The sequence below is a fragment of the Choloepus didactylus genome, chromosome 10, assembly GCF_015220235.1.
Source record: "Choloepus didactylus isolate mChoDid1 chromosome 10, mChoDid1.pri, whole genome shotgun sequence".
Classification (NCBI taxonomy): domain Eukaryota; kingdom Metazoa; phylum Chordata; class Mammalia; order Pilosa; family Megalonychidae; genus Choloepus; species Choloepus didactylus.
The window spans coordinates 39,992,259-40,006,716 of record NC_051316.1 but is presented as its reverse complement, the minus strand read 5'-3'; the positions used below and the strand labels follow the sequence as shown (position 1 = coordinate 40,006,716).

At 40.6% G+C, this 14,458-nt stretch overlaps 1 protein-coding gene across 1 annotated transcript in view; it reads left to right on the top strand.

Moving 5' to 3' along the window:
- Positions 1–14,458, top strand: part of PCSK5 (proprotein convertase subtilisin/kexin type 5) — a 422,934-nt gene that overhangs the window by 377,986 nt on the left and 30,490 nt on the right. The window contains exons 28-30 of the mRNA XM_037797346.1: positions 2,771–2,851; positions 6,467–6,550; positions 7,769–7,964. Of these exons, the coding sequence (XP_037653274.1) occupies positions 2,771–2,851; positions 6,467–6,550; positions 7,769–7,964 (361 nt within the window). The remainder of the gene's footprint in view (positions 1–2,770; positions 2,852–6,466; positions 6,551–7,768; positions 7,965–14,458) is intronic.

Below are 14,458 nucleotides of genomic sequence, written 5' to 3'. Positions count from 1 at the left end.
TGTGGGGGTTTAGCACTACTAAGGGCTTCGGGCAGCAGATGAGAATGTTTCTTGTGGCTGGACAGAAGCAATAAAGTCAATGATATAGCTTCACTTTTCCATTTCTATGATCTATGAAATGAAACATGCAGACCATTAACACAGAGGGAAAAAATGTTTATTCACTGAGCAAGGTAGAGCTGGAGCTCAGCTTCCCCAGTACAGTGAGGACAACGAAATGATAGTAAGTGGCAAATGCATTCCATAAAGCCCTGGGAGTATTTGAGCCAATGCTTCCATCTTCTGCCTGACTTCTTTTCCTTAAAAAACAACACCCTAAGGAGTGTAACAGGAGAGCAGAGGGTTCCAGAGAACCAGCACTAATTGGCCACACCTTTGAGATGATGGAAAGCAGATGGCAGTCATCCTAGGTGAACTTAGAGGAAACCCAGACAAATTAGTGTTTATGAGAAGAGTAGCTGCACAGGTTGTGCCAGCATGGTTTTGTTTGCTTTTTTTTTTTTTTTTTTTTAACATATTTAGGTAGGAAAGGTAATATGGAACAAATATCAGTCCATTCCTTCACCCACACTGCTCCCCAGTGGAAACAACAAGATCGTGTTTGCATCCAAAGCCTACAACCTACCATGCGAGTATATGTTAGCGTGTTGGGAAAGTACCCTTGCAATAAAAATCCATACAAATGTTCACCAAACTCCTCTTTTAATAAAATGGCTAATTGGGATGAGAGTGGCAATGATGAGAGGGCCATCATCCTTTGTCAGCTATTAAACAAAGTGGGAATACCTCTTAGCCCAGTGCAAGGACAGAGAATTCTTCACATAGCAGATCATGCCTGACAAATCCTCCAGCCAAGACTGAGTAATCTCCAAAGATGGCAACTCAGCTCTGCTCTGCCCACCACCAGAAAGCCCTGCACAAAAAGTTCAGATCATTCCAGATCCTCTATCCCAGTCACTAATATATTGTGACGATTACTTAATCTACTTTCCCACAAAAGACAGGAATAGAATGGCTGTTAAACAGGCATAGATGCTTCGGCAGCAACTTGAATATCACCCCTGGTGAAAATGTGCGATTGCTGCAGCCCACTGGCTTTGAAAGAAGATGACGACTTCCACTGGGTCCCTGAAACCATTGTTGGGAAGGAAAATAGTTTACTGTATTACCATGAAATCATTTGGATTTTAAGTGGTTTTCCCCCTGAAGGTACTGAGCAGTCCCAGGAGTAACGTCTGCCCATTTCCCTACCCATCTCTTTCTATCATTGATTAAAGCCATGTATGTAGCAGGTTCTAATTACATATTCTGATGGAAGTCTAATCTTCAAAGTGCAGATGAGGCAAATAATCTTTTTATCTTTGACCACATCCTAACAATTTATCACTGGCCTGTCTTTTGATTTTGCAATTCCCATTCTGGGGGTTGAACTGGAATCTCAGAGTCAGGCACAAACCCTGAAAGCCACTTGCATATGAAAAAAATTGCTAATAGCAGGAAGCTGTGTTGGCTAGTAAACTGAACTTTAGGGAACTTTGAACATGACACAAGAGTCTGCCTTCTAGAAGAACTTTGTGGATGCATGCAGTTGCCTTACTTCACTTAGAAATGAGAACGTCATTTTTACATAACTAACCAGCCAGAACTTGGAGAGCAGAGACAGCATGTCACTGAGTAAGGAAGTCAGTCTTTTGAAACCTTTGGCCAGTGATGTGATGGATCCACTTGTGTCAGCTTGTGCCAATTATTAAATAGTCAAGAATTTAGTAAGTGGGTTGTTAAACCATTGGCAGCTTGAAACTAGACCAAGAAATTGGCAAGCACTACAAATTGGGTTGTTCATTTTGTTTTGTATTTTCACAGAGGTGGTTTATCAGCATACCACTGCTTTGGCCTCTTTCACACTATCTTAAAATCTAAGATAATTGCTGGAAAGTCTCCCTAATGGCTAGGGGCTTCAGAGTTAGGCATGCTTGAATTGAACTCCTGGATCTGTTATTTACTGTCCATGTGAAACTGAGCAAGTTACTTATCCTCTTTGATCTATAGATTGAGATTATGGAATTCCTCACCCAAGGCCCTTGTGAGAATTCATTGAGAAAATACACATAGAGCCCCCAGCACATAGTATGTACACAACGAAAGCATGTCTGTTCCCTAACCCTTCAGCCTGATCCAGTTTTACACATGAAACACTAGCCCTTTTTCCAAACAGCCTTCCTTAGGTCATGAAAGAGTGCAATCTGGGGGGCATCAAGAGTGATACACTTTTGTGAAAAACAGCCCCTAGAAAGAAGGCCATAAATAAGAATCAATTGCAATGTCTAATCACCAGGCAGGGTCTGACTTAGCCATAAAGATGTTGATAACAGTTTTATTTATAATAGAAAAAAAAAAAAAAAAGGAAGCAAGCATTCTAAAAGAATAACAAAAGAAAACAAGTGAATTCTGGTTCATACAAACAAATAGGCAAAACTTTACAAATGATATTTACAAAGGATTTTAACATCAAGAAAAAATGTCTGTCAGATTTTATAATGTTAAATGCAAAATGCAGGGTCAGTGTTATAAATGCAGAATATGTAAATGGTTGCACATATATATATATATATGTAATTATGCTTACACGTCCAACATAAAGGTGGGAAATCTATGCATCAAAGAATACACAGCAGGCATTTCCGGGTGGTGGGATTATGGGCGAGGTTATCATCTTCTTTTTCCTTTTTTGCATTGAAAGAATAAAACACTTTTCTTTTTAATAAAAAAGAACCCGTGCCCACTGCAAGCCCATCTTTGATGAAGAGCCTGCTGCAGGAACGACGAAGGTGGAAGGTTCAAACCAAAAGAGGTAATAGGGAAACAGGGAGAAGGAAGAGAAACATAGCACATGGAGAGAGACTCTGATAGAGAAACAAACCTAAGATCCCGGGCGGCGAGGAGCAAACGGGGGTGCAGAAATCCTAAGAGACAAACGGAGAGAGGAGGGGCCAGAACATAAAAGTGGGCGCTCGCAGGGGAAAGACTGAGGAAATTCAGCCGTGGAGAGTTCTATAATCTACAAGGACATTACTGACTTTCTAAGTGTTTATGTCTGGGAGAGGTTGTCAAGAAAAGCCTCTGTGCTTGCAGACCTCTGAGAATGGGATGAAGACGATGTTTTGCCTCCCCAGTCACTGCAGCATTATTTGAAATAGTCAAGATGAGATCGTAGGCACACTAAATGGTTAACAGTAGGACACTAGAGAAACAAAGTATGATGCATCCATATAATGGAATGCTATGGAACCATCAAAAAGAAGGAGGAGCTTCTTTATATACTGATAGAGAACAGTCTGCAAAATATATTGATAAGTTAAAAAGGAAAAAAAAAAGGCAAGGTGACAAAGTGTGAATAAATGCAGTTCGTATTAGAAAGGGTGGAGAAGGAGGGGCGAGTGCATACATGTATTTTTGCTTGTATCTTGCCTAAACTATTTCTAGAAAAACAGACATGAAACCTGTACAGTTGGTTGCTTCTGGAGAAGAGAGGGTGTCTGGGAATCAGAGTTAGATTTCACAGTTTATGCCCTTTTTTATGTTTTGAACCATATGAGTATTGCTTATTCAAAACAAATTTAAAAGGACTCTTGCTTTATGTGGTTTAGCTGTAGTCATTTCTGAAGGCAGGACAATACTTTCCTAGTCAAAGTAATTTTTTTGCTTTTTTGTTTTTGTTTGTTGTTTGGTTGGTTGGTTTTTTGTTTGTTTGTTGTTTTTTGTTTTTTGTTTTGAGGTCTTCTAGAATTTCTGGATTGAAAAAAAAAAAGAAAGCAAGCTACGACCAAGGTCAAGAGAGAAACAGGAAACGTTCCAAAATTTATTTGTTGAAATTAAGACACTAATCTTTCAGGTTTCATTACAAAACCAATCTGTATAGAAGGTGTTACTACACAATAATATTTATAAGAACTCCAGCTGGAAATGACCGCCCTTTGCCCACAGCTAATTGTGAAGTTAAATGCTTGTACAGAGTTCCCTCTGGTGGAGACTTGAGAACATTACAGAATTTTAAACCAAGTGTAGACAGGAAAATGTCAAATTGCCAGAATGTGAAACATATGTAACTATTTGTGTCTGTGTAAATATATACTGTTTTTAATAGAAATATGAGAACATAAGTGAAAAATAACTCTATTAATTCAATATTTTAGAATAAAACAATAAAGTCAAATAAACCCAAGACCTGGGCATGTAACAGAGAAGATTTTCCAGGTGCCCACAGCCCAAGGAATATTCTTTTGTTAGCATTTCTGAACAACTGTTCTATCCACTAAGTAAGCATCCTGACATCATCTTAGAAGCAGAATTGCTTATTGCTCATCTATCTGCCTCCTTCTCCCAACTCTTTCTTCCTGTCAGGTCGGAAGAGCCTTCAGGGAAAGACTCAGGCATGTCGAGAAGCATGTGGGCAAATCTGGGGTAAAACCGTGACTAATATTCCTCTGTACAAGGCTAGTCTGATCTTTTAATTGGTTCCCCCAAGGAGAGTTCCTCAGTCAGTCACCAGATTTGATTAGTCTACTGGAAAGCCAGTGCAAAATTTTCTCTCCATACTAAGAAAAAACTGTCAATCAGCCTTGGCAACCACATATATATGTCTATTTGTGTGTGTGTATGTGTGTGTGTGTATATATATGGTATCCATTGATATGTATATAGGTATGTGTGAATACATAAATGCATATGTATATGTAAGTTGAACACAAATGCATACATGCAAATGTATATATTTGAATCTAGCTTCCTCTATTGCAAGACTCAGCAGCTTGTATAACCATGTGCGCCACCACTGAAAGCACACAATGCCTCCCAGTGCCACTGACAGGTATAGGAAAGAGGGAAGGGAGAGGGGAATAGAACAAAAATCTCAGAGATGGGCGGAACAGGAACAAATGAGGAGGGCAGGAACAAGAAGAAATGAAACAGAAGCAACTAACATTTACTGAGTCGCTGCATTAAGCATGTAAGCCATCTTGTCTCATTTAATCTTCACAAAAGTCCTATGAGAGTGAAATCACTTTCCCTCTTTTTAGAGATGCAGATGGGTGGACCCTGGGAATTGGATCGCTGTATCCACGGTTCCCCTCCCAGGTTGAGGCACAGTGGGCTCTGAAGGCAGGTGTAACTAGAGGGTCAACTATGTCAGACCCTCAGGGCGAGAGGAAAGGAAAGGAAAGGGGTGAGAAGGAAAGACAGAAGGAAGGAAGGGAGGGAGGAGGTAACGGAGGAGAACAGTGAGATGCCAACTGAGCAGAGAGTCAGAGACATTCATCTCACACATCCTGAGCCCCAACTTCTTCTTCTAATTACTCCCCTGTGTGAGTCAGGATGAAGCTGAAATGCAAATTCTTGAGCTTTAGTCAAGATCTCAACATATATTGATTGAGTGATGTCCTTGAGGCTGTTATAAATGTCTCTGAAACTGTCCCACTGAGTTGCTGAGCTGACTTCCTAGAAAAGCCTGCCCATTGAATGCTCTGGAGGGAAACAGAGGGGGAGGAGAAGGGGAAAACCACCTGGAACCAATGGTGCCTTAATCTGACCAAGTTGCAAGTTCAGGGATGGGCCCTTTATTTTAATTATTCACAATGATTTCAGACATATTTAAGATGAGGTCAACTTTAGCTGCATTCCACAGTGGCTATACGGAGACCCAAATGTTGACCAATAATATAATATGGTTTTCAAAAGAAGAAAGAGAGAAACAGAGAAAAGGAGAAAGGAAGGAGGGGAAGGAGGGAGGGAGGGAAGGAGGGAGAGAAAGAGGAAGAAGGAAGAGAGGGAGAAAAGAAAGAGAAAAAGGGAGAGAGAACGGTAGAAATGGAGAGAGATAGAAAGGAGGGGGAGGAGGGCAGAAGGAAGGAAAGAAGAAAGAAAAAAGAAGGAAGGAGAGAGAGAAAGAAGGAAGGAGGGAAGGAAGGAAAAGAAAGAAGGAAAGAAGGAAGGAAGGAAGGAAAGAAAAAAAGAAAAATGTTGCTCCATGAGAGGAACAATGAATCCTCGGTATCACCTTGGAGTAAAGAAAGTAGTCATTTAAGAATTTTGAGGAAATACAGTGATAGCCTTTGACTTGTAAACTCATTCACATCACGTGTACACACAAACACTCACTCCCACACATTTCTAAGTTCATTTGTCAATGCAAATATCTTCCCAAGGACTCGGGGCTATCTTGCAAGAAACCAAGTTCCTTGTCATCAGAAGTTTGCAAGGAAAGCCTTGGTAGTTAAAGGCCAATTGTGAATGAATGAGAGGAAGGAAAAATGAAGTCCACACCATAGGCCATGGGTGGGTGCCAATAATCAGCTCACTTAAAATGGAGGGGATTCGACTTTAGTGGGAAGGGGAGACTGATCTTTTCCAACTCTGCAACACAATGAGCTTTTTGGAAGGGGACTGACTTGTTGTTTCTCTCCCTATGCAGGCATTTTTAGAAAATACCAGCCTTGTCATTCTTCTTGTAAAACCTGTAATGGGTCTGCGACTCTGTGCACTTCCTGTCCAGAAGGTTAGTGTGGCTGTGACGGGAGGTGGCGGTGGCCATGTCTGTTCATTGGAACACATGTACATGGGCATCTTAATGCAGGTTTGTTCAGCCTTGATCTAGACCACTCTGGAGACACGCGGTTCCCAAACACACTAATAGTGTGTTTGGGCTTCCAAAGGATAAAAAAAAAAAAAAAAAAAAAGAAAAGGAAAGAAATGTTTCTTAATCCAAAGGTGTGGTGAAGTAATTTGTTGACTTGCTACAGAATTTGCTAGGGTCTATGGGGGCATGACTTTTGTTGAGTTTCCATTACCCTTTTAAAGTGCATTAATCAAAACAAGAGAACTGAAGGGAGAGGATGTAAGTGGGGTTAAATAGCCTGCCTGTTATTTCCTCCTTCATTACTGATACTGATTTGTACTGAATTGACAGATTTGGGGCAGGGGGGGAAGGCATCAAAGGCTGCAATGTAACAATGTAACAAATTATTAATTGCCTCATCATCTACACAAACCAAACATCAGAAATGACATAATACCCCCAAGGTAGGGGGATGCTGTATTAACATGATGTATTAAGATAAAGAATGTTTTGCTCCCATTAGAGTAATCATTATGAAGATGATGTTGGAAGGTTCAAGATTAAAAGTGAAATGTGAGGCAAAAACAGCAGTTTAAAATATAAAAGTTGTGCCATGATTATAATCCTATAAAATATAAAAGGTTACACACAAACAAACCCAAGGAATTTTCTTGGAATTTTGGGATTGAGGGTGATTTGTAGATGGTGTCCTTTAATAATGGTGTTAGCAGTTTTTCCAATTAAAAATAAGTAGATGGACCCTTGGTTAAAGATGAAAGAATAACTACTTGCCCTAACAGAGTAGGCATTGGGGAAGCAGAAGAATAGACCCCAGGCAGCTCTCACATATATCTGCTTCTCACCAGGAAGACAGAAAGGGGAGCTGATAAGAAAATCAGCTCAGCAAAGGGAAGCCCATGCCACCCTACCAGGAGCAAAGCAACAGAAAAGGGCAAGAGGCTCCTGCCATCAGTTTTCTTTCTAGAGGTTTAACTCATCTTGGAAGACTTAGCATCTCTAATAAAATATTTTGGTAAGCCTGAAATAACTGTTCTGGATATCCAGAGGCTTTGGAGAAGGTTTCAAACGCCTTGGCAGGGTGTCAGTTTTTGCACATACGTGTGCTGTTCTTATCTGCCCTCTTCCTTGTGTTTCTAGGCACGTATCTGTTGGCTCAGGCCTGTGTGTCCTCCTGCCCCCAAGGCACATGGCCTTCAGCCAGGAGTGGCAGCTGTGAGAAGTGTACAGAAGACTGCGCTTCTTGCTCTGCAAGCCACCTTTGCGAAAAGTGCCGGGTTCACCCTGACCACCCGCTCTTCCTCCACGACGGCAGATGCTTCTCCAAGTGCCCCGAGTAGGTTTCCATCTCCCCTTTACTTCTTGTTTGTGCTCACTCTCCTGCAGCACTTGTGTGTGTGTGTGCATGGGCAAGTCCTTCCTATTCACCAAAGAACTGTTGTCCTCTCTGGTTAGAGACCCGCATAAGTGTTCTCATCTGACCGCTTGACATCACTGTTGGCCACAGCAGCCAAAACATATGTAAGGCAGGGTGCACACTTCTCCCTCATGTCTATTATATGGATATACTTTTGCTTATGAAAATATGTTCTTTTTCCATCGATCAAGTATTGTCAACATTTTGCCTCTGTCACAAAAGTCAGGTTGTGAGAGGCTGTGGAACACATGAACACTTCTAAAGTTTGAAGTAGGTGAGGCATTAATTATGAATAATAAATAAGTAACCACCTGGGTGATTATTGATTCCTGACAGTTTCCCCAGTCCCTTGTCTTATAATTCCTTTGTTCTCCCCATCAGTGGTCCCGCCTCTAGGACTTACTGAAAAGGGAAATGGGAACAGCAAAATGGACAAGTATATTAGGTAACTTTCAGTCACAAACAACAGAAATGCCAAGTAAAATGACCGAGACAGTCCAGGGTTTATTATCTCACGTAACAAGAAGTTTGGAGACCCAGGATGGGTTACTTCAGTGGCCGAGAGCATCACAGACAACCCACAGTCTTTCCATTTTATTATTCGGCTGCCTCCCCTCTCGCTCCCAGGCTGTCTGCCCCGTTGCCAAACATCACCTCCTCCCATAGCCACAACCAGATGCACAAAAGGGGAGGTTTCTCTTTGTTTATCTCTTTTTAAAAGGAAAGAAAACTTTCTGGGACTTGCCTTCACGTCTCATCATACAGAATGCCTCATGCATGCCTTCCTAAACCAATCTCTGGCAGGTGGAATGGAAGGATAGGATTGACTCAGGTGGAGTAAGATTCACCCCTGAGCAAACAAACAAAATCAGAACTCTGTATAAGTGGGGCAGGATGGAGAAATGGGGCAAGAGATGAATTGGGGAAGGCAACCAACAATGTCAATTGCTAGGAATTATGAGTTTCATTTGCCCTCGCATTAAAAGAATGTGGTAAGATCAGCATATTATTTCCTAACAACCTTTTTGTCTCAATCCCTGTGACAGACCCTGTAGGGCACAAACATAAGCCGTGGTGCTTATCCTCAAGAAGCTTCCGATCTAGTGTAGAAGCTAAGCGAACTCAGTTCTATCCACAGATACATGTTTAGCACCTATAGGTATAAGAATTGCACATCAGAAGCCATGTGAAGGTAATTAAAGGAAGTCTGAGCCTGCAAAAGGCTTGCAGGCCAGTGAAGGAGGTTTGCATCAATCACTGTCCTACTTCCCAGTGCCTTACCCCACAGAGGGCTGAGAGATTCCAAGGCAGCAGAAGCCATTTAAAAACAGTTACTTTCTGAGGGCTTGCTATGCTTAGGCACTACACTAAGTGCATCAAATATCCAATCCCAATAACCCTCAGGTTGCCTGTTAAGCAGCTGCGATTGTTTTCCCCCAGTTTATAGATGCTCCGTATCATAGAGCTGATACTTGTCGTGGCCAGGGTTGGAACCCAAGTCTCCCTGGCATTGAAGTCCATGTGCTGAACCATTTGTTGCACAATGTCACCTTCTTGGCAAGCTGGTTGGGGTTTCATTTGTAACAGCTTCATTGAGATATAATTCTCATACCATACAATTCTCCGATTTAAAGTGTGGAGTCCAATGCTTTTTAGTATATTCACAGAGTTATGCAACCCTCACCACAATTTGAGAACACTTTCATCACCCCAAAAAAGACATCCTGTATCCTCTTAGCAGTCACCCCTAATTTTCCTCATTCTTGCCAGTCCTAAGGGACCACTCATCTACTTTCTCTGTCTATAGCTTTGCCCATTCTGGACATTTCATATAAATAGTGCCACACATTATGTAGTCTTTTTTGACTGGCTTTTTACCTTAGCTTAGGTTTTCAAGTATTTGAAAAGAGGTTCAATAGAGAAAAGCTCTTGAAGGATTTTGTCCAGCAGGTTGGAGAAAGGGAGGAAGGAATCAGGGTTAGAGACCCCGAGGGGAGAAGGCAGCTTGAGGAAGGACACCTGGTCAGGGGGATCTGAAACTCCTAGCCTCTCTCCATCTCATCAGCCACACGCCCTCTAAACAAAGTTAGCAAACATATTAATATAAAACAAAGGTGAAGGCCAAATATCTATTTACCAAAGTCAATCATTGCTTCCTCGTTAACCTTGGCCATGCTGGGATCGAACAGGTTGTCATTTTTATTGCCAGACTTATTTTACGATTACAATCATTTCCCAGATCTCTCTTGGATTCGTTGAATGTTTCAGGAATTAGCAATGCATTAAAATGAGGAAGAAAGAGATTCATTTGCCTTCCTCCAATTAGTTGATTACTCAATAGTTCTCTCTTCCAAGGCTGGGCTTGAACCACTCTTAGGGAGCAACGGAACACAACAAAACAGCAAGCGAGATATTTTGTATTTTTTGAAAAGTAAGGAAACCACTGCCATGGCCTGAAATTCCCGCAGTCTGTGGAATTAGAAGCATGTGCTCCCCTGTTTTGCATGGGGTTATCTGATCACTGTGATGTCCCTCATCTTCATGCATACAAAGGAAAGACAGGGAAAACAGAGACTGAGAAACATACACTATCTGGCTTGTCTTGGAAGGCTTTGTTTCTGTTTCTAAGAAGTCTCCCTTTTTAGGTGTCATCCATCCTAAAAGAGCTAGGAGATTTATAACAGAAATACAACCTGCAATGAAATGGCACTGAGGTATTAAAAATTATTTATAAGTCAGCAATAGTGCCCACCACTTTTTCAAAGACAGTATTTGTTCACGAAAGAAAAAAGTTTGAGTAGTAATATATATCATTATGGTAATTGTTTAAAAGGCAACAAAAAGCTTAATGTACTTAGTTCACCAAATATGAACAGATTTGAAGCTCTAGTGAGAGAAAGTCTTCCTTTAAGCACTGGCTGTCACTGTTTTGGGTGTCTGTAAAATATATTTGGAGCTCCAGACCAGAAATCGTCTGCACTACATATATTTTTCTGGGCTGAAAGTCTTCAACACAAAGTACTTTGAATTTAATAATTTAATACTTGTGGCCATATATTTTCAAAAGAAATTATATTTTTCTTGGTGAATAAAAATAACAATGAAATTAAGCATGACAAAATGCAGCAAACAAAACTTGTAAATGCAGGGATAAGACAGGAGAACAAATACCTGGGTAGATGTGGGTAGATAAGGCTGCTTTTAGCTCTCTGGAAAACTCCTTATGTTGCCTTCTGTCTGCCTCCCGACAGAGTTTCTGATGTTCACCTATTTTTGTGTTACTAATCATCTTCAATGGGTTGGGTTTTGTTGTTGTTGTTATTGTTTTTCTTGAATCCCTGCCTTCAATTCAGCATTTAATGCAACATCCACTGCCCTTATGAGAAGAGTCTGGGGAATTTTGCCTCATGCTGTATCTTTTCAGGTTCTGTACTAAAATTACTCATCTTTATTGTCCAGAAATTATTCTCCCAAGGCCTTACCCAGGCCTAGCACTGAGAATCTATTTGATGAGATGAGTATCTGGATGACACGTTTTGCAGGTTTTCTATCAGAATATACGAGGTGCTCTGGAACCCTGAGAATTACAGCCGCCTTGGGAAAACCGCTGTGGATTTGCTAGGATGTTGGGAATTAGAGCTAGCTGGAAAATTAACAGCACACCCAATGTAACTCCTCCAACAAAACACCCCTGAATTTTCATAGTAGAGGAACAACGAACCCATCAAATTCTCATTCTGGTAGAAAACGGGATATATTTGAGAGTGTCCTAAGTTTATTTAATTTCAAATTTCTCAAATTCAGTCAAACTCCTGAGGAGCATATTTCTATCCACTGTTGTGTCAAAAATTCATTTTAAGAGAGAGATTTGGTGGGACACAGTAGCAGTATCTTTTTCTTTGAGTGTTCTCCATAGTGATCAAAAAAGCTAAAGAATGCGTAAGGAAGCCTGATTTTAGCTTTCATCTGGATACTATCTAGTTTACCCTCCATCTCCCTATTTCTCTGCTTTCTTTTCCTATTTCTCCTTAAGACTACATTTACAGTGGGGGTTTTATTCTCCACAATCATCTTATTTCTTCCTGACATACTCAGTGTATTTGTATATAAGGAATGAGTGGAATAAATAAATGACCAAGTAAATGATTAAATGGCTGTGAATGAGTTAATTAATTAAATAAAACATCAAGCAATGATTCTGTAGAGGAGGGGTCCCATATGGGCATCAGGATTTCACGAGGACTCTGGTAGACTAAGTCACCGGCTACAAATCTTCATCCCTCCCTGTGTCCATGCCCTCTGCCTTGTAACTGAGGCCCCTCCCACTACAGGCAGAATGTACTTGCTGCCCTTTGACTTTGGGCTCCATTGTGTGACTTGCTTTGGCCATTGGGATGTTAGCAGAAGTGAGGCTTAAAATATGTGTTCCCCATTGGGCTTACTCTCTTGGGCTTCTGTCACTGCTCAAGGAAGAGCATGCCCCAGTAGCCCCTTGTGCCAGGGAGGATGAAAGAAGGGCAGAAGATCTGGAATTGGTGTGCAGCTTGGAGTCAAACCCAGCCAAGTCCAGCCAAGAGCTGCCTACCCACAGATACATGAATGAGAATGAATGATCATTGTTTAAGCCACTGAGTTTTGGGGTGGTTTGTTACACAACACTTTTTTTTTTTTTTAAGTTTCCCAATCAGGGCAGATGTTTTTGTTTTTTGGTTTTTTTTAAATTCAATTTTATTGAGATATATTCACATACCATACAATCATCCAAAGTGTACAATCAGTTGTTCACAGTACCATCATATAGTTGTGCATTCATCACCCCAATCTATTTTTTGAACATTTTCCTTGTACCAGAAAAAGTGAAAATAAGAATAAAAAATAAAAATAAAAAAGAACACCCAAATCATCCCTCCCCTCCCACCCTATTGTTCATTTAGTTTTTTCTCCCCATTTTTCTACTCTTCCATCCATACACTAGATAAAGGGAGTGTGAGCCACAAGGTTTTCACAATCACACTGTCACTCCTTGTAAGCTACATTGCTATACAATCGTCTTCAAGAGTCAAGGCTACTGGGTTGCAGTTTGATAGTTTCAAGTATTTACTTATAGCTATTTCAGTGCATTAAAACCTAAAAAGGGTTATCTATATAGTGCATAAGAATGCCCACCAGAGTGACCTATTGACTCTATTTGGAATCTCTCAGCCACCGAAACTTTATTTCGTTTCATTTCAAATCCCCCTTTTGGTCAAGAAGATGTTCTCAATCCCATGGTGTCAGGTCCAGATTCATCCCCAGGAGTCATATCCTGCATTGCCAGGGAGATTTACACCCCTGGGAATCAAATCCCACATAGGGGGAAGGGCAGTGAGTTCACCTACCGAGTTGGCTCAGCTAGAGAGAGAGGACCACATCTGAGCAACAAAGAGGTACTCAGGGGGAGACTCTTAGGCACAATTATAAGCAGGTTTAGCCTTTCCTTTGCAGTAATGAGCTTCATAAGGGCAAGTCCCATGATCGAGGGCTCAGCACATCAAACCGCCAGTCCTCAATGTTTGTGAGAACATCAGCAACAATCCAGATGAGGAAGCCCAACACCTCTGCATTTTCCCTCAGTTCCTCAGGGGGGCCCTGCATATATATTTTTATTCTCTTCCAAATTACTTTCGGATGTGTTGCACAGCACTTTTATGGCAATAGCTGACTAGTAGAAGGACTATGACAGGAAACCACCAGAAATAGTCACCTATGACAACAGAAGTCCATTTGTTATAAAATAGTTTATAATTTTCCTATTACTAAAAGTTCCAGCTCTTCCCTTAATTTTTTCCTTCAAAGAAAGATCATCTACTACCTCTGCCTCCCAAATCTACAGAGAGGGTTAGCGTTCTGTACTCATTGTATTCACACACCAGTAGGGGACTTCTATGGTATGATGGTTTAATCATTCAGACATTTAGGCATCAGATTCCTCCTGGAAGAAAGTCAATCCACAAGCATATACACCAATAACAGGTGCTCAAAATATGCTTAGTGCTGTGTGTATTTGTGCATGCATATTTGAAAGAAGCTGTTAGAGGTTGGATGAGGGCATCCAAAAGCAAAACATGGTTACAACTTTCTAAAAGTAAATTTTTAAATTTATTGAAATTGTTTAAAAGTATTAGATTTAATTAAGGGGTTTTCTACATTAAAGTAAGGCTCTAACAAGAGGAAGAAAAAATAATAAAAATTAGAAGATAAAGTAGGAAAATTAGAAGATGACTAAACTATATTCTAATCAACTACAGTTGTCCTTCCCAAAAAAATTCACAATGATAACAGCTACCCCTTTTGTTTTATTTGTCAAGACTATTTTTTTCACCATATTTCCTCAGTAAATTTTACTGGTGGATTCATTTTAGTTTGCAGGAGGA